Raw genomic sequence first — 19,210 nt, 5'->3', positions numbered from 1 at the left:
TAGGCTAACCATGTCTTAATTTATTTATTTAATTTGTATTGATGCTGCATAGTTATACATAATACTGCATAAAATCTTTTCATAAACCCAATGCTCTCTGGAGCAGACCTGTTTGTCCAGGGACTTCTAGCTACCGGTCCTTCCACCCTACCCCCACCCCCCCCCCCCCCCATACACAAGGATTTTGAGCCATTCCTCTTAGGCCTGGGGCCAACATCATGCCTGCCCAGTGGACACTTGCTGCTGCCAGTGTTCTGCCTGGAGGGGGCATCCCTCTCCCACAATCCCTTGTCCTTAATCTTTTCTGTGACACCCAGTGAGACCCAGAGCCTCTGCATTTGGAAACCCGAGGGCCTTTTCTCGGTCTCTTTTTTTCCTGACAGATTATTTTACCCACTTACAGGATAAATTTGATTTTATGAAGCCAATTAGAACCCAAACAGAAAGGAGGTTCAGGGCCAACTCAGTGCTGTTTGGTGGGATCAAGGGAGCCAAGAGTGAGACCCATCCTCCAGTGAACTCTCAGGAAAGGGGCATGGGTCGGGGAGGGGAACAAAGCCAAGACCCTCTCCATTAGGCCAAGAAATTGCCACAAACAGCAATGCCTTTTCACTTCTACGGTTAAGACTCAACACATTTACAACTTGTTTTCCACCATCACTGCTCTTTCTTCCGGGGGACACAAGTCAGTTTCTTCCAGAGCCTGGGCCACCTCCCTTACCCCACACTAAGCCCCTCCCACCAACAGCTGGAAGGAGAGTTGGGGCATTGCCTGGGACACAAGGAAGGCCTTGACCCTCCTTCCATCTGTACTCCTGAGTGGAGAGGCTCAGCGTCTGCAGTAAACCACACCCAGCCTACCTACCCACCTCCTGCTCCTCTGAGACTCCCACAGGTCCCCCACTATACATAGCAAACAACTTCTAGTTCCTAAAGACACCTTGCTGTTCCATGTGTCACAGGTGTTATTTCCTCTCCCTGGAATGACTGACACCCTGTCTGATTTTGATACCTCTTCCTCCTCTGCCTGACAGGATGCTGGATATCTGGATCACCCACAGTCACTGCTCTAGATTTTTGACTTGTCTTTTTCTCCAATTACACAAACAAACTCATGACTGCTTCCTAGCCAGCTTTGTACCTCTTTGTACCTCTAGAACAGAGACTGACACAGAAGGAGCTCAATACATAAGCCGTAAATGGATGGGTGGGCATGCAGTCACTCAAGATGAGACAGAGTCTCATTTCTGGTACATTTCCAAGCCTCAGTTATCTTATCTGTAAAAATAACAGCAACTCCCTTTAGGGTTGGAGGTGATGCAAATAGTACATCTAGAAACTCCTGAGCATACCACATGACACCTACTAGACACCTAATAAAATGCTTCAAAAGCACACAGAACTGCTGGGTGTGTTGGTACATGCCTGTAAGCCCAGCAGCTCGGGAGGCTGAGACAGGAGGATCTCCAGTTCAAAACCAGCCTTGAAACTCAGTGAGACCCTGTCTCTAAATAAAATATAAAATAGGGCTGAGGATGTGGCTCAGTGGTTGAGTGCCCCTAAATTCAGTCCCTGGTACCCCACCCCCCACAAAAAGCATACTGAACAGCAAACACACACTGAAAGAAACTCTTTACCTAAACCTTACCAGGGCTAGGAGTTCATTACCTTGCCTGCTCTCCTGTTATATGGCTCATATGGTTAAAAATATCCTTCTCCTGCACCCACCTGTGTCTCCCAGTATGCTCTCTGCTCACTCATCAGAACTTTGTCCTCCCAATTATGTGACAAGGTAATGAACACCTTATCAAATCATTCAGGAGTCTTGGGTCTGCACCTGAGAGAGAGATTATTGATCTGCTTCCCTGACTCCCAAGGATTCCATGCTCCTCCAAATCCAAAGGATGCCTGAGTCCCAGCAGTGAAGAAGCTGACAGCTTGGCTGGCTCAGCAGAGAGCATGTTGGTCCTCCTTCCCTGGCTTCTAGCTCCTCTGACTAGGCTGGGGTTCTGTCCCTCAGGGCCACTCTTATTCCTCCTGTCCTTTTGGAAACTGGGAGCCTCCAGGTCTATCTAGCAATAACATCTGTTTTGCATCTGGAATTCTGTGTCAAGACTGGTTTGCTCTACCTCAGAGACACTGGAAGGAACAGATAAAGGTTGGGGGGTGGGTGCATGGAGAAGGGTGGATCCCAGATCGATTGACTGGGGGGAGGGGGCAAGCCTAAAGTGGATAATTTCTCATGTGGTGGAGAGAGAAGAGAGAAATGCAAAGAGGGTGAACTTGGGTATGTGTGTTCCAAATCCCTGGAAAGGGTGGCTGCTCTGGCCTTGTAGTGCAGTGTCCAAGAGTCAGGAGACTGGTTCTATAAATCACTCAGTTTTCTCATTTGTAAAATGGGTTCGTGCTAAAAAATTATTCCTAGGTTTCTTTCAGTGCTGATATTCTGTGATGCTCTAATTATGAGATCCCTTAACTTTAGGAGCAAAGAGAGGAAATGTGTGATTAACTGGGCCATAACAGTACTGATAGGACCAAAGAAGGTTTAGATAACTGCTAGATAAAATTCATTATTAAGAGAAGTTCCCAATGTTTGACCTGACTCCTAACCTCCAAGATGGTGTTTAAAGAGGGCCACCTCAGCTGACTGAGATTGGTCTCTGAGTCTCTGGGCTTAAAAATGGATGGGAAAGAAGTGGGTGTTCCCAGGTGAAGAGAATGCTTCCATGCCTTTGGGGTCCTCCTATTGTTAACCTCTGGGTTCCTCACACCCCTAACTTGGGTAGAAGGGGGAGCCCCACTTCTTGCATGTGGTGAAAAAGCCCAGCTTTTCCCCACTAACCTCAGGCAAGAGTTCCATTCCTATAAATTGTCACTATAGTCTCCAATCCCTGACTCAAGGGCCAAGCTGAGGGGGAAATGGGCAGTCACTGTCATTATCTGTCCCATGTTGGGGTTGCTGATTGGTCTATTATAATTTTTTATTTCCCTCTTCCTTACTCCCTACAAGTTATCTATCCTCAGGTCCTCCTGGTTCTATTTCCTTAAAATCTCTAGGATCCAGTCACTCTGGCCACCCCAACTGCTACTATGCAAGTTACCACCGTCCTCTCTTTTGGATCACTACTACAGCCTCCCAAGGAGCTGGAGCTTCCTGCTTCCAGCCCTGTCCAATCAATTCTCCACACTGGTTGGAGTAAGCTGATGCAAAGCTGAGCCCAGGATTCACCAGAGGCTCTCAGGCCAGAAACCTTGGCAGGGCTGACTGCCCTTTGTGAGCTGAGTCCGATCACCCTCCTTCAGCCTCCTCTATTGATACTCCGTGATCCCTGGCCCAGCCTGTTCCCCACCTGCCCAACTCCCATCACTTGCATTCTCAACTTCAGCGGGATTTAGCTTCACTCCATGATCTAAACTTAATCACCTCTGAGTGTTTGCACATGCTGTTCTCTGGAAAACTTTCTTGTCATCATCATCCTTACACAGGGTTGGCTCCCCCTGTTTAGTCTTTATATTCATCACTTTCTCCAGGAAGCCTTTCATGACTTTCCCAGACTGGCTTAGGAGCCCCTTTTCCTGCAAAGTATTTGTCAGTTGTCTTCCCCACCCCCAAGACTGAAAGCTTCCCACCAGGGACTTTTTATTTACTATACTCTAGGTACACGCTAGCCTGTAAAAGGTATTCAGTAAATATTGTGGAAGGAATGGATGACTTTTGTCTAGATTAGGGTGGTTAATCAGAACCCTATTGAAGTGTCCCCAGGCCTGCTGGGCTTTGCACACTCAAAGGAGGGGGACCAGGGCAAGCAGAATAGCTGCCTGAGCAGGTCAGAGGGCAGGCAGCTTGGGCCCTTCTCCGCCTTGTACACTCAGGAGCGGGGAGAGACCAGGTCTCCAAAGAAGGGAAGCTAAGCCCCTTGCTAGAGGCCCCAAAGGTATTCCATGAAGTGTGGGTGCAATTTCCAGCCCCATCCCTCTTTGCTGGGTAACACTAAGTTCGTTCCTCGAGCTCTTGGAAGAAAGGAAGGGAGGGAGAGGGGGCAAAACTTTAAATCCTCTGACCTCCGGGAGGATCGGAAGTCTCTCTGACACTTCCTCGCCGCTTTCACCTGACAGAACTCAGGGGGCCCCCAGCTTCCGTCGCCAGGCAGCCACGGCATCCAGCCCCGTCCATAGTCCAGACTGGAAAGGGGCGTGTCTTTGTACGAGAGAAGGGGTCCCAGTAGTTCCTCGCACTTTCCCACCCGCTGTTTTCCTGGAGATGGGCTTGGGGTTGGCCAGGCGGAGGCTCCTTCCCCCCCCCCCCCCGACACCGCCCTCCCCGCTCTCTCCCACGTGGCGGCTGAGTCTCTCTGGAAAGCCGCAGCAGCTGGAGAGAAATCCCCTCCCCCACCCCCACCGCCAAGTCCCTCCCCCGACTCTCCCCGGACACATCCTCAGCTCCCCCTCCGCAGGGAAGGCAAGAACTAGAGCCGAACAAAGCGGGCAGCCATCCCCCTACCAGCCCTACCACCTACCTTCCCGTGGGCCGCCGCCCCCCAAACGCACAAGCGACCGACCGAAAGCCAGAGGCTGTGCGTAGAAGGAGCCCCAGCACACACACTGGGAGACTCCGTCCCCTCCCCGGCCCTCTCCCAGCGTGGACAACTGTGACTGTTAGCCCTACCCTACCTCGCCCTGGGTGGGGAACTGGAGAGGCCTTGCTGACCTCGTCCACGCTTCCCAGGTCGGCCCTTTGGGGGTGGGGCAGGCATGACACGCGTCCATGCTGAGAGGTGTGAACACGTCCATGAAAGTAACTGGTTTCCTGTACCCATCCCCCAACCCACTTCAAGTCACAGGTTTGGGGGGAGCAACACTTCCACCCCCACCCCCAACTGGCCCTAGGGACCACACCACTGGGTAAAGTTGAGTGTCGTTTTTGTCACTGTCTCCTCAGTCAATACGGAATCTACTGCTGTTCCCCAACCACGGCAAGGACACTCCCCAAAAGCAGGGCCAAATATTAGTTCAGCCCCCATAAACACTGTTACACACTCACTGGACACGAACGGAGGTGCCCGCACACACTCCACTCCCCTCCTCTTCCCCACACACCTGCAATCCGGAGACCGCGGGCACCGCACAGCATGCCCTGCGCGAGCCACCAACACCAGAGCCGCTCGCGCCCCGGATGCCGCGCTGCGACCATGGCACGCACTGCGGACACGTACGCCGCAGGACCCCCCCAGATACACACACACACACACACACACACACACACACACACACACACAGAATGCGAACCAAGGACACAACACCCCCTGCGGACAAGAACGCTCCGCAAACGACCCCCGGCCGCGTCCCGCAGTCCCACGCGCAGACATCACAGGCACAAGGACTCAGCCCGGGACCACAGCCCCCGCACTCACGTCGGACCCGGGACGCACGCCAGCCCCGCAGCCCGGCGCAGCCCAGGGCGCGGGCGCACCGACACACCGCAGCCACTCCCGCCATGCCGCGGCGCCCGCCCTTACCGCGCGCGGCCAGCAGGCAGAAGGTCAGCGCGATGAGCCCGCGGCCGCGGCCGCGGCCAGCGTCCCCCCGCGCCATGGGGCCGGGTCGGGCCGCCGCCGCCGCCTCCCGGCGCCTCGGCCGCCGCCGCGGGGGGAGGGCGCGCCGGGCGTCAGTGGCCCGGGGAGGCGCGGCGCCGCGGGCGGGGGCGCGGCCTCGGGGGCCCGGGCCCGAGCGGGGGCCGGGGCCGCTGCCGCCTCGCCCGCCCCTCCATCGCCATCTTGGGCGAGCGGCCCGGGCGGGGGCGCCCAGCGAGTGCGGCCGCCGGAACCCCACTGGGACCCTGCGCTGCGCGGGGTCTCTGCCCGGCAAGGGCTGCGCTCCAGTGCCCTCGCCTCCTTCGGGTCTCCTCGGCCCCCTGAGAGGCCGCTTGTTTCGGGGTCTGTTTATCTCTTAGTCTCCCCCGTCACTCCATCTCCCGGTCTCTGCCTCCGTGTCTCCATTTCTTTTCCCTAACACTGCCTCAGGGGCTCCTCATCTCTGTTCCAGGCTCCATGGAGGCAGATGCAAGAACTTGTCTCAGTCTAGATGGCCCTCTTTTGCCACCCAAGCTCTGTCCCTTCCAGCTCAGGTCCTGGCCTGAATCCTGGTTCACTTCTTCACATGCTGCATCAACAGACCCACTGAGGACAGTACTATATTCAGACCTCACCTCAACCCTGGGAGGAACAAGAAAGATTTGCTTACTCCCATTTTACGCACCGTGAAACTGAGGTTTAGGGATGTGAAGCGACTTGCTGAAGAACAGGAGGCCAGGGAACAGCAGATGTAGGTAGGACCTGAGCCTTGGTGATCCGAGTCCAGGAGGTCATCTCCTCTCCCTTACTTTGTATCTGTTGTCCAGCACTTATTGAACTCCTTTTCTCCCATTCTTCAACTGTACTTCTCTAAACGACATACCCCGATTGGTTACCTCAGTATCCCACAGATGTTTCTTGTTCTAGAACTAGGGATTCAGTTGTCAGGCAGGGTGGAGAGAGGAGTACAGATTAAATGAACCTATTTAAGGTCCCTCCCAACATGAAGATGCCAGTTTCTTCCATTCCCTGTGTCTCTCAGTGTTCTGTGACTTACAGCCATTTTGTCTCTGTACCCATCTGTTGTCAGTTAACCCCTATTATGCCTGTACTTTGCAGATCTAAGAATCTGGCATTTATTCATTCACTGACAGGCCTCATTTTTTCTGGACTCAGCAGCATTTGACTTGGTGGATCGCTCCCCCTTCCTTGAAACGTTTGCTTTCTTAGTAATCTCATCTGGTCCTCAAGGCTCTGAAGAGCATCTTTATGCTGGTGATGCTCAAATATATACCTCCAGCCTGGACCATTTCCTCAGAACCCCAGATTTGGGTATCCAGCTACTTGGTCATAGTTCCTTCCATTCATTCTCTTTTACATTCTGATCTTCCCATCAATCCTACTCTTCCCGTAGTGTGTGTGGTCTGGGGACATAAGACAGAGGAAGAAGGCTTCACAGAACTGTTGATTGTTGTGGATGTTTGACTGGGTTTTGACAACCTAAGGAGACAGAACTGACAGGGAGGGCAGAAGAAGCACCCTCTGTAGAGGCCCTGTGCTGTGAAACCACAGGAAGAGTTCCAGGAGGCAGATCCAATCTTTGACTCCACAGAGACTCATGGAGCTATCATGGGTCAGGCCCTGCTCTGGGCCCTGGGAGCACAGTGATAAGTAAGAGGGCTCGAGCCTGAATGGCACTTAGGCTAGTGAGGGAGACAGACAAGTAGGCAATTATAACACCGTGCGAGGCAGGTTGTGATGGGTACCGGGAGGCCGAGCACTCAGGCCGGACTTGGGGAGAAGCAGGCAAGGGTTTCCAAGGAAACCCTAAGTAGAATATAGGAGCTGTGCACTGGCAGGAGGGCAGGGGCAAGAGATAAAGCCAGGGAGGCCGACCAGTGGGCAGGCCTTGTATGTCCTCCAGAAAACTGTTGATGATTTAACTGTGAACTGAATGTCACCATAGGAAGAGAGAATCTCACAAGCCATGCAATTAATTTCATACATCAGCACTTGGTTGGGGGTGTAGCTCAGTGGTAGAGTGTATGCTTAGCATGTACAAGGGTCTAGGTTCAATCTCCAGCAAAAAAGCAAACTTTCCCCCTTCATCAGTAGGCTGTTGGGGGAAGACAATGTGTGTGTAAGAGATGAGGGGAGTGTGTGACAGGCTCAGGCCAGTGGAATTCAGTACAAAGAATAAAAGCCATGGTTCTTGGCCTGCATCTGTTGCAGGCTTACTGTGTGACCTTAGGCAACTTCCATTCTCTCGCTGGGCTTTGAGAAAATTGAGAGGGCTGGGTATGATGTACATTTCTAACCAGGGGATCCAAAAAGTTCACATTGTTAAAAGTGAATATGGTACCTGATTTCTTTCTTTAAAAAAAAAAAAAAAAATATATATATATATATATATACATATATATATTTTTTTTAGTTGTAGATGGACACAATACCTTTGTTTTGTTTGTTTAGTCATGTTTTGCGCGCGTGTGTGTGTGTGTGTGTGTGTGTGTGGTGTTGGGGATCAAACCCAGTGCCTCATGCGGGCAAGGCAAGTGCTCTACCACTGAGCCACAACCCCAGCCCCTGACTTATTTCTTTAATCAATCATTCAAAGATTCTACTGTTTTCCCTTTTCAAATGGTGCCATGGAAAGCCTCCAAGTGAGCGTGGCATGTACCTGGGTAGAGATCAGGGAACGATTGCAGAACATGCCTGGGTGAACACCATTAGCCACTACCATAGCTTTTTTTTTTTTTTTAATCATTCAACAGTTAAATTTTTGTCAATCTTAATTACATATTGTTTAATGTATAGCCATGTTGGATCATGAGAAGAACATGATAGGAGGTACGAGGAGCGCTGAGCGCTAAACTGTAAGAGTCTGATGCTGAGGAGAAAATGGTAATTTTGCAAATTTGCCTCAGGCTGATCCTCATCAGAAAAGAACGTTACAGTTTTTTTTTTTTTCAGTACCACTGAATTACCTATTAATTCAGTCTATTAATTTATTAATTTGCTTATTTATTTCAGTACTAGGGAATGAAACTAGGGGTGCTTTACCACTGAGCTATATCCCCCATCCTTTTTTATTCAGAAGCAGTGTCCACTAAGCTGCCCAGGCAGCTTGCAATCTTCCTGCCTCAGGCTCCTGAGTCACTGGGATTATGGGCATGTGCCGATGTCTGGCATGTTATAATCTTCTAATCAAATGTCATCAATCAGGGGACTGCAGCTGTAGCTCAGTGGTAGAACACTCTTCTAGCATGTGTGAGGCACTGGGTTCGATCCTCAGCATCACATAAAAATAAATAAATAAAATAAAGGTATTGTGGTCCATCTACCACTAAAAAAAAAAAAATTAGAAAATAAGTCATCTGAGGGGGCAGGGGGAAGGAAAGATGGTGAAATATGACAAACATCATTACCCTACGTATGATTACACGAATGGTGTGACTGTACATCGTGTACAATCAGAGAAATGAAAAGTTGTACTCCATTTGTGTACAAGGAATCAAAATGCATTCTGTTGTCATGTGTGACAAAATAGAACAAACAATTAAAAAAAAAATAAGCCATCAGGGACTGGGGTTGTGTTTGGTGGTGGAGTGCTTGCCTAGCATGTGTGAGGTACTGGATTCAATTCTCAATACCACATATAAATAAATAAAGGTCCATCAACAACTAAATATTTTTTTAAATTTTGATTCATTGTACACAAATGGGGTACAACTTTCAAAGTTTCTCTGGTTGTACATGAAGTAGAGTCACACCATTTGTGTAATCATACATGTACATAGGGTAATGATGTTTGTCTCATTCGATTATCTTTCCTTCCCTCCGCCCCCTCCCCACCCCTCATTTTCCTCTATACAATCCATCCTTCCTCCATTCTTGCCTCCCCCCCGTTATGTATCATCATCCACTTATCAGAAAAATCATTCAGCCTTTGTTTTTTTGGGATTGGCTTATTTCACTTAGCCTGATATTCTCCAACTCCATCCATTTACCTGTAAATGCCATAATTTTATTCTTCTTTATGGCTGAGTAATATTCCATTCTGTATATATACCCCACAGTTTCTTTATCCATTCATCAGTTGAAGGGCATCTAGGTTGGTTCCACAATCTAGCTATTGTGAATTGAGCTGCTATGAACGTTGATGTGGCTGCATCACTGTAGTATGCTGATTTTAAGTCCTTTGGGTATAAACCAAGGAGTGGAATAGCTGGGTCAAATGGTGGGTCCATTCCAAGTTTTCTGAGGAATCTCCATACTGCTTTCCTGAGTGGTTATACCAATTTGCAGCCCCACCAGCAATGTATGAGTGTGCCTTTTCCCCCACATCTTCGCCAACACCTATTGTTGCTTGTATTCTTGATAATAGACAAAGACTGGCTGGGGTGTGGCTCAGGGGTAGAGCACTTGTCTAGCATGTGCAAGGCCCTGGGTTCCATCCCAGCACTGGGAAAAGAAAAAAAAAAAGGAGGAAAGAAAGAAGGAAAAAGGTCATTAGTTTCTGTAAGCAGAGTGGCATGTGCTTTAGCTTCAGCTATTCAGGAGGCTGAGTCAGGAGAAGCACCAGGAGTTTTGAGGCCAGCCTGGGCAATGTATTAAGAACCCAGCTTAAAAAAAGATGAGCTGGGTCGCTGGGTCAGGTGTGGTGGTGCCCACCTGTAATCCTAGCAGCTGGGGAGGCTGAGGCAGGAAGACCACAAGTTCAAAATCAACCTCAGCAATGTAGCGAGGCCCTAAGCAACTTAGTGAGACCCTGTCTCAAGATAAAAAATAAAAGGAACTTGGAATATGGCTCAATGGTTAGGTGCCCACGGATTTGATACCTGGTACCAAAAAAATGAGAGAGAGGGGGGAGAGAGAGAGAGAGAGAGAGAGAGGAGAGAGAGAGAGGAGAGAGAGAGAGAGAGAGAGAGAAATGAATCTCTTATTCAACTTGGCAGAATATGTCCTCAGTTCCCTGACACTCTTCCCTTCAAGAAGTAGAGTCCAATTGACCTCCCTTTGATGTAGGCTGACCTTAGTGACTTATTTTTAAAGAACAGTGTGTGCTAGGAGTGGTCCTTTGTGGTTTTTGAGGATCATCATAAAAGGGGATGAAGCTCCTACCTCGTGCTCTCAGGGACCAGCACCTTTGGCCCTCTGAGCCACCGCATAAGAAGTTCAGCCACCTTACAGCCACCATGCTCAAGAAACCTTATGTGAGGTCCCATGGAGATAGCCATGTCAGCTGTCCCCATCCCCCATGGTTTGAGTCTGTCCTGCCCAGGAGCCAAACATGTAAGTAAGGAGGGCTTCACCAGTGCTGCAGTCCCAGTCACTGTGTGACTGGCAGCCACAGAGCCAACCCAGGCTCAGCTAATCCCCAACCTGTGAGGGATAGCAATGATAAAAAGTGACTGCTGTAGTTTTGCACTAAGTTTGGGTGGTTCGTTATGTAGTAACTCAAGCAGAGCAGTTGATGAAATCTTTATGGGCTGGATTCACTGTTAGAACCAGGAAGATAAACGATAATTATCTTCACCTTTTACATTCAAAACTATCTTTCACACTCTCAGATCCTCTGAGCCAATGGTTGGGTCTCATCTCACCCTGGGATTCCTTTCCATACCTTTTTCATTAAGTCCCTCACCAATTTGTGAAATTATGTTTTCTCCTTTGTGCTTTTCCAAACTATCTGCATTAAATACGTACTAATATTAATAGATACATTGAATTTTGTAAGCAGAAATAGTACATAAAACTTAGAGAAAAATACACATAGGCTTCAGTTTTGAATGATGAAAAGGTTCTGGAAAGAGTGTTGATACTTACACAAAGATGTGAATATACTTAATATATTACTAAACTGTACACTTAAAGATGGCTAAAGTGGGAAATTATATATATGATATATATATGTATGTATATTTATATATATGATATATATGTATGTATGTATATATATATGTGTGTGTGTGTGTGTACATATATATATATATATATATATGTACACACACACACACACACACACACATCCCCCAGGGGTGCTTAACCTCTGAGCCACATCCCCAGCCCTTTTTTGTATTTTATTTAGAGACAGGGTCTCCCTGAGTTGCTTAGGGTCTCACTAAGTTGCTGAGGCTGGCTTTGAACTCGAGATCTTCCTGTCTCAGCCTTCCAAGCTGCTATGATTACAGTATGTATATGTATTTTACCACAATTAAAAAATACATACAATCACTTAAAACTCAAGTCTGCACTGATCTGTCTATACCACTCAACAGGCACTAGATTATTTGTCAAAGTGATTTTGTCCTTTGTGTAATTCCTGTTTAATGTTGCGTCTCAGACAATACTGGAAGGTCCTTGGGAGCAGAAAATGGAATTCCACAGGTGGGCATACCTACAGTACATGCATAAACCAATGCCTGGAAATCAAGTGCATCTTTTTTTTTTTTTTTTTTTTTTTTTTTTTTTTTTGGTACTGGGGATCAAACCCAGGGCCTTGTGCTTACGAGGCAAGCACTCTACCAACTGAGCTATCTCCCCAGCCCCCAATGCCTGGAAATCAGAGCACATTTTCCTGAAGAATCAACATACCAAACAATGGCTATGCTCAGACTAGCCACTCAAAACCTACTTAGCTCATTAAATATCCAAAATCTTATATATTAGCAATGAAAATATACTACAGAAAAATACTAGGAATATTAGCAATTAAATGAAACAGATACATTGATTGGAACTCTAAAGAGTTTGGGCTTGAATCAGTAGTAAATATATAAATTAAAGAAAGATTTTCATTAACAAGGTAAAACAAAGGCTGGGCACAGTGGTGCATGCCTATAAACTCAGTAATTTGAGAGGTTGAGGAAGGAGGATTGCAAGTTCAAGGCCAGACTGGGCAACTTAGTGAGACCCTGCCTCAAATAAAAATGAAAAGGCCTGGGGGTGTAGCTCAGTGTTAGAATGCTCCTGAGTTCGATTTCCAGTAACACACACACACACACACACAAAGAGTTCAGTTTGTTCCATGGATTCATCTCCCAAAATACACTTACATGGTCATAATGATGCAAGCATTGAATATTATCTAAGTAAAACTACACTAGGACTATACTGAAAGGGTGAGGAGTATGGGAAGTGTCGTGGGTGCTTGGTGGAAATGGGAGGGGGAAAACACAAATTCTAATCTTTCATAGTAGGCCATCACTAGATAATGCATCAAAACCAAACAAGGTCAGAGTGACAATATGAACATGATATTTAGAGATTCGTACAGAACTTGACTCTATCTGCCCATGGAACCATGATATTAAAACATTAAAAAAAATAGTTAAGAGACGACACAGGCCTCTACACTGCTCAGGCAGACGCCGTCTTGCCCCACACTGCCTGCCCCCTTCTGCTTTCCAGGCAGATACTGCTCCATTTGACCGGCTCCTGGCTCCATCTTGATTGTTCCCATCAATGCTTGCTCCTGCCTACTGCTCCAGCAAGCCTGGGATTCAGATGGCTCCTTTTTGGTCCCCCCTTAGGAGGCCCTGCACATCTAGCACAACAGGCTGAGTTCTGCTCTCCCTTGGGTCTCTGGACCCTCTGCCTGCAGCTGGACACACTGACTGTGGCCACACGGGAGCGCTGTCTTTGGCAGAACTGAAGGGTTGGTGACACTGGTCACCTTGTGCATTCCTTTGGAAGCTGCATCCTCTCTGGCTGGAGACCTTGTGTCCTCCCACAGCTCCTGGAAGCCAGGTCCTCCCCTGTACCTGTCCTACCCAGCAGCCCTTTCCCCATCAAAGCACTGCCTCTCAACCTGTTCCCTCTGGCTCAGACAAACTAAGCCCCCTGAGGTGAAGCAAGCAGAACTACTGGGGGCAGGTACACCTCCTTTGACTCCCCCCACTGCAAGGCCCTTCCCATCCCATCCCCTTCTGTATCTCTCCTTGTCTGTATGGAAGTATTTTCTTTGCCTGGAATAAAATAACTTCCTCCCACCTGGGGAAACCTGACCTTTAATGCCTAATCCAAATACCACCTCCTTTGTTCAGCCTTCTCTGATCATCCTCTTTTCTACCACCCAGAGAACTAATGTTTGTCAAGTACTATGTGTCAGACACCAGGAGCTTTGCTTGTGTTTTCTCATATCAAACTCATAGTAACTCTATGAATTAACCCTATGCTACAGAGGAGGCAGCTAAAGCACAGAGAGGTTAAGTCACTTGCCCAAGATCACACAGTTAGGTAATAATTCAGTGGGAGACAGGATGGTAGGTTTTCTGGATCAATGCCCACACTCCTAACTGGGGTCCTGCTTTGCCTCCTGGGGGCTCACACAGCACTCAATATATCTCTCTTTGTACTGATCCTCTTGTTTACATGCCCATCTCTATTTCTAGATTCAGAGCCCTTTGAGAGCAAAGAAGGTGTCTGTCTTCTCTGACATTCCCCAGATACCTGGATCTCTCAGCATGAGCCAGGCTCATGACAGCTGCTCAATTTGTGTTGCTTGTTTATGGGTGAGTGAAACCAGAATTAACATTCCATTTTTTGCACTGTGACTGTGGGTAAGGTATACAACCTCTCTGAGCTTAATTCCTTTCTCTGAAAAAGAAAAGGGGGGAATAATACTATGTCTAACTGACAACCCTATTGTATTGTGAAGATCAAATTGAACAGGATGATGTGGTGAGAAAACCTCTCTAAGTGATTGGGCAGTTAGTATTCAGAGGGGATGTGTCACCTGCTCACAGGTCAAGCATGTTATCCCTACCAAAGGCCTGATGCTTGATGATACCTCCATTCAAAGCAAAATGTAATACAGGAAGGTCAGTGCCTGGGTCAGCAGGTGGGAAGCAGCTGAGGCCAACGCCAAGTCCTGCACCCCCATGGGAGGCCTCTGTAACCACCCTTGTGCATGGCCCAGAACCTGCTGTTCTCCCAAGGTCCCTAAGGCTGAGTCATGTTCCTCTCCTCTGCCAGCATCTATCTTCTCCCAGGGATTGGGCCTGATAGCTCAGGTCCTGGAGAGCAGACTCTCCCACTGGCAGCCTTGGAGGGGTGGGGTTAGGTCAACAGCAGGAGTGCCAACTTCAACCTCATAAATCATTTCTCAAGACCCATCCTATGCCAGGCCTGTACTCAGCACTCTGACTTCAGCAACTCTCTGAATGTACTAAAATCCATGTTAGAGTCCAGGAAACCCAGTTAGGGAAGCAGAGGTTTTGCTCAAGATCAAAACTTTTGGATGTGAATTTAGTTCTATCAGGTTCCAAATTCCCTTCTCTTTCCTACCCTCCTCCTTCTCTCTTAGGCAAGTTCAGGAAAACTTTTATCCAAGACCCACCCACTACATGTTTTTTGAGCTCAGTCCCTGAAGGAACTCAGATTTCAGGCAAATACCATTATTTCTTTGATTCTAAGATTTTTTTTTTTTTGGTGCTGGGGATTGAACCCAGGGCCTTGTGCATGTGAGGTAAGTGCTCTGAGCTATGTTCCAGCCCTTAATTCATATATTTTCTTTTTCTCTTCCTTCTTAGACTGAGAATTGAACCCAGGGCCTAACACATACTAGGCAAGTGCTTTACCATTGAATTATACTCCCAGCCCAGTCTTGAGTTTGAAATACAAGTTTAAGGAAAAAATTAGCCAGAATATTTGTCCCTACTTACTTTCTGGAATCCCACCACTACCAACACCACCATCTTCATAGGAAAAACACTCTGCAGAAGTAGCCTAGTTATTTTGACATTCTTTTCACAGGTGCAGTTCTTTGCAGGAACATCCTCTGGTCAAGATGGTTCTGGAAACCACAAAGATCTTCTGTAAAATGAAGTGTCCATGTTGGTTTAGTTAGTGAGAACACATATAGTTGCAGCTGCATCCCTAAGCATGCACACAAACACTTCCAGGCAAGCAGTCTACCACTAAACTACATCTCCAGCCCTTTTTATTTTTTATTTTGAGACAGGGTCTTGCTAAATTGCACAGGCTGACCTTGAACTTGAGGTACTCCTAGCTCAGCCTTTCTGTAGCTGGGATTATAGGCATGTGCCACCATTCCTGGTTGTGTGGATTCTCTTTTATTCAGCCAACATGACTATGGTGTAACCACTTTCCATCTTAGTCTTAACTTCTCATCTGTAAAGCAAAGCAATAGATCAGATGATTTCTAAGAAACAGTTTTAACTCTAACATTTTGTGAATAAGATTTCCATTACTCTCTACTTCAAAGACTCTCCACTCCAGTTGCACATTAGGATCACTTAGGAAGCTTATAGAAAAAAAAAAAATTAAAAGATACAGGATCCCTTCTATTTTGATATAATTGATCCTGAGAGGGACTCGGACATTAGTGTTTTTAAAAGTTCCCCAGGCAATTGTATTATCAACCAGGGTGGCAAGGCACTAACTACTCTTCCAAATCTAATGCCTCAATGGGGGATAAAGAATAAAAATTTCAAGGTCTGGGGTTATGGCTCAGTGGTAGAGCGCTTGCATGTGTGAGGCACTGGGTTCAATTCTCAGCACCACGTAAAATAAATAAAAACGTGATTGTGTCCATCTACAACTAAAAATATTTTTTTAAAAAGAATAAAAATTCCAATGAACTCTATCCTGTTCCACTGATCTGTATGTCCATTTTTATGCAAGTACCATGCTGTTTTTTGTTACTGTGAGTCTGTAATATGTCTTGAAATCAGATATAGTGATACCTCCATCTTTGTTCTTTTTTTTTTTTTTTAATTATTAGTTGTAGATGGACACCTTTATTTTTATTTATTTCTGTGGTACTGAGGATCGAACCCAGTGCCCCATACATGTGAGGCAAGTGCTCTACCACTGAGCCACAATCCCAGCCCCAGCTTTGTTCTTTTTGATCAAAACTATTTTGGCTATTCAGGGTTTCTCATGCTTCATATGACTTTTAGATTTATTCATTCTAGTTCTGTGAAGAATGTCTTTTTTTTTTTGTATTGGGGACTGAACCCAGGGGCACTCTATCACTGAATTACATCCCAGCCCTCTTTATTTTGAGACAGGATCTTGCTAAGTTGCACAGGCTGATTTTGAACTTGGGATCCTCCTACCTCAGCTTCCAGAGTTCCTGGGGTTACAGGTGTGTGCCACCATGTCACAAGATATTTTACTTTTTTATAGCTATTTTGAATGGGGTTGCTCTCACGATTTCTTTCTCAGCAATCTCATTGATGTTCAAAAATGCCACCGGGGTTGGGGTTGGAGCTCAAAGGTAGAGCGCTTGCCTGACATGTGTGGGGCACTGGGTTTGATCCCCAGCACCACATAAAAATAAAGGTCCATTAACAACTAAAAAACTAAATAAATAAATAAAAATGCTACCAATTTTTGTAATGCTGATTTTATAACTTTCAATATTATGAATTTATCAGTTCTAATAATGTTTTGGTGGAGTCTCTAGGTTTTTCAATATGTAGTATCCTAACTGCAACTGGATAATTTGACTTGTTCTCTTCCTATTTGCATACCTTTTCTTTCTCTTGCCTAATTGCTCTGGCTAAAACTTCTAGTACTATGTTGAATTAGAGTAGTCAGAGGGGACACCCTTGTCTTGCTCCGGATCTTACAGGAAATGCTCTCAGCTTCTTCCCATTCAGTGATATTGCCTGTGGGGTTGTCATGCTGAGGTGTGATCTTTGTATACATAATTTGTTCAGGGATTTTGCCATGAAGGAACGTAAGATTTTATCAAATATATTTTTCTGCAACTATGGAGATGATCATATGATTTTGATCCTTCATTCTGTTGATGCAATGTAATATTTATTGATTTGTGTATGAACTATCCTTGCATCCCTGTAATAAATCCAACTTGATAATGGTGAATGATCTTTTTGATGTGTTGTTGGATTCTGTTTGCTAGTATTTTGTTCAGAATTTGTTCAGAACTCATGTTCATCAGGGATTTTGGTTAATAGTTTTTTTGTATGTGTGGGAATAGGAACAGAGTTCCCAGAAATAAACCTAGATATCTACAGTGAATTGATTCTTGGCACAGGCACCAAAAACATACATTGGAGAAAGTACAGTCTCTTCAATAAATGGTGCTGGGAAAAATGGATATCCACATGCAGAGGACTGAATTCTGATCTCTTTTACCCTGTATAAAAACCAATTCAAAATGAATCAAAGGCCAAAAACTAAGATTTGAAATTATGAAACTGCTAGAGGAAAAACTGGGAGAAGCAGTTCAAGATATTGGTATAGGTAATAACTTCTGGATATGACCCAAAAAGCACCAGAAACAAAAGCAAAAATAGACAAATAGGATTACATCAAACTAAAATGCTTCTGCACAGTAAAGGAAAGAGTGAAGAAACAACTTACAAAATGGGAGAAAACATTTGCCAAGTATTCATTGGACGAAAGCTCAATATTAAGAATATCTAAGGAACTCAAAAAACTAAATGACAACAAAAACCTGAGTAATCCAAGTAAAAATAAGCAAATAGGGCCGGGGAGATAGCTCAGTTGGTAGAGTGCTTGCCTTGCAAGCTCAGGGCCCTGGGTTCAATCCCCAGCACTGGGGGAAAAAAAAAATTAGCAAATGACCTGAATAAGACTCTTCTCAAAAGAAGAAATACCAGCTGGGCACAGTGGTCCAGGCCAGAGACTCAGGAGGCTGAGACAGGAGGATTGCAAGTTCAAGGCCAGCCTCAACAATTTAGCAAGACCCTGACTCAAAAATAAAAAGGAGTGGTACAGTATGCCCAAATTCAATCTCCAGAACTGCCCCCTCAAAAAAACAAAATGCCAACAAAGATATGAAAATAATGCAAATCAAAACTACAGTGAGGGGGCTGGAGCTGTGGCTTAGTGGTAGAACACTTGCCTAGCACATGTGAGACACTGGGTTCAATCCCCAGCACCACATAAAAAATAAAATAAAAATATTAAAAAAAACTAGTGAGATGTCACTTGTTAGAATGGCTATTATTAAAAAAAATTGCTGGCAAGGGTGTGGAGAAAAAGGAAATATCACATACTGTTGATGGCAATGTAAATTAGTGTAACAATTAGGGGGAACAGTTGGAGGTTCCTTAAGAAGCTAAAAATAGGGGCTAGGGTTGTGGCTCAGTGGTAGAGCACTTGCTTGGCATGTGTGAGTCATTTGGATTTGATCCTCAGCACCACATAAAAATAAAAGAATAAAATAAAGGTCTATCAACATCTAAAAAAAGAAACTAAACATAGCTACTATATGATCCCACTATTCCACTTCTGGTGGAGGTTGGATGTGATCAATACATGATGTATACATGTTTTGAAGTATCACTCTGAGCTCCATTCATATGTACAATTAATAGATGTTAGTAAAAAAATAAGTTTAAGATGGGCCTAGCACACATGGCTATAACTGCAGCTACTTGAGAGGCTGAGGCAGGCAGATTTCCAGATCCAGGCCAGCCTGAGCGACTTAATGAGATCCTGTCTCAAAATAAAATGCAAAGGGCTGGAGAAGGAGCTCAGTGGTGGAACAGGGGGACAAGAGCCTTTTATCATTGTGAAGCTGGTTGGCTCATTTTATTCTTCACTGGAACTATTACTGGACAGGAGACAAAGGCCTTCTCCATTTGCTGAGTTTCAATAAACTTTCCCATGTT

General features: G+C 46.0%; 1 protein-coding gene and 1 long non-coding RNA gene across 2 annotated transcripts in view; both read right to left on the bottom strand.

Moving 5' to 3' along the window:
- Nucleotides 1-5,648, bottom strand: part of Igdcc4 (immunoglobulin superfamily DCC subclass member 4) — a 35,198-nt gene extending 29,550 nt beyond the window's left edge. The window contains 1 exon segment of the mRNA XM_047539794.1: nt 5,517-5,648. Within this exon segment, the coding sequence (XP_047395750.1) occupies nt 5,517-5,592 (76 nt within the window). The 5' untranslated portion in view covers nt 5,593-5,648.
- Nucleotides 5,649-9,977: 4,329 nt separating this feature from the next.
- Nucleotides 9,978-15,821, bottom strand: LOC124975128 (uncharacterized). Its single transcript, XR_007106851.1, has 3 exons — nt 15,564-15,821; nt 15,239-15,389; nt 9,978-10,034 (listed from the first exon to the last, which is right to left on the bottom strand). It is a non-coding gene; the product is annotated as an uncharacterized LOC124975128 (long non-coding RNA).
- Between the last annotated feature and the right edge of the window lie 3,389 nt (nt 15,822-19,210).

Source organism: Sciurus carolinensis, chromosome 2 (assembly GCF_902686445.1).
Source record: "Sciurus carolinensis chromosome 2, mSciCar1.2, whole genome shotgun sequence".
Lineage (NCBI taxonomy): Eukaryota > Metazoa > Chordata > Mammalia > Rodentia > Sciuridae > Sciurus > Sciurus carolinensis.
The sequence above is the reverse complement of the archived record's forward strand: the minus strand, read 5'-3'. Positions and strand labels throughout refer to the sequence as shown.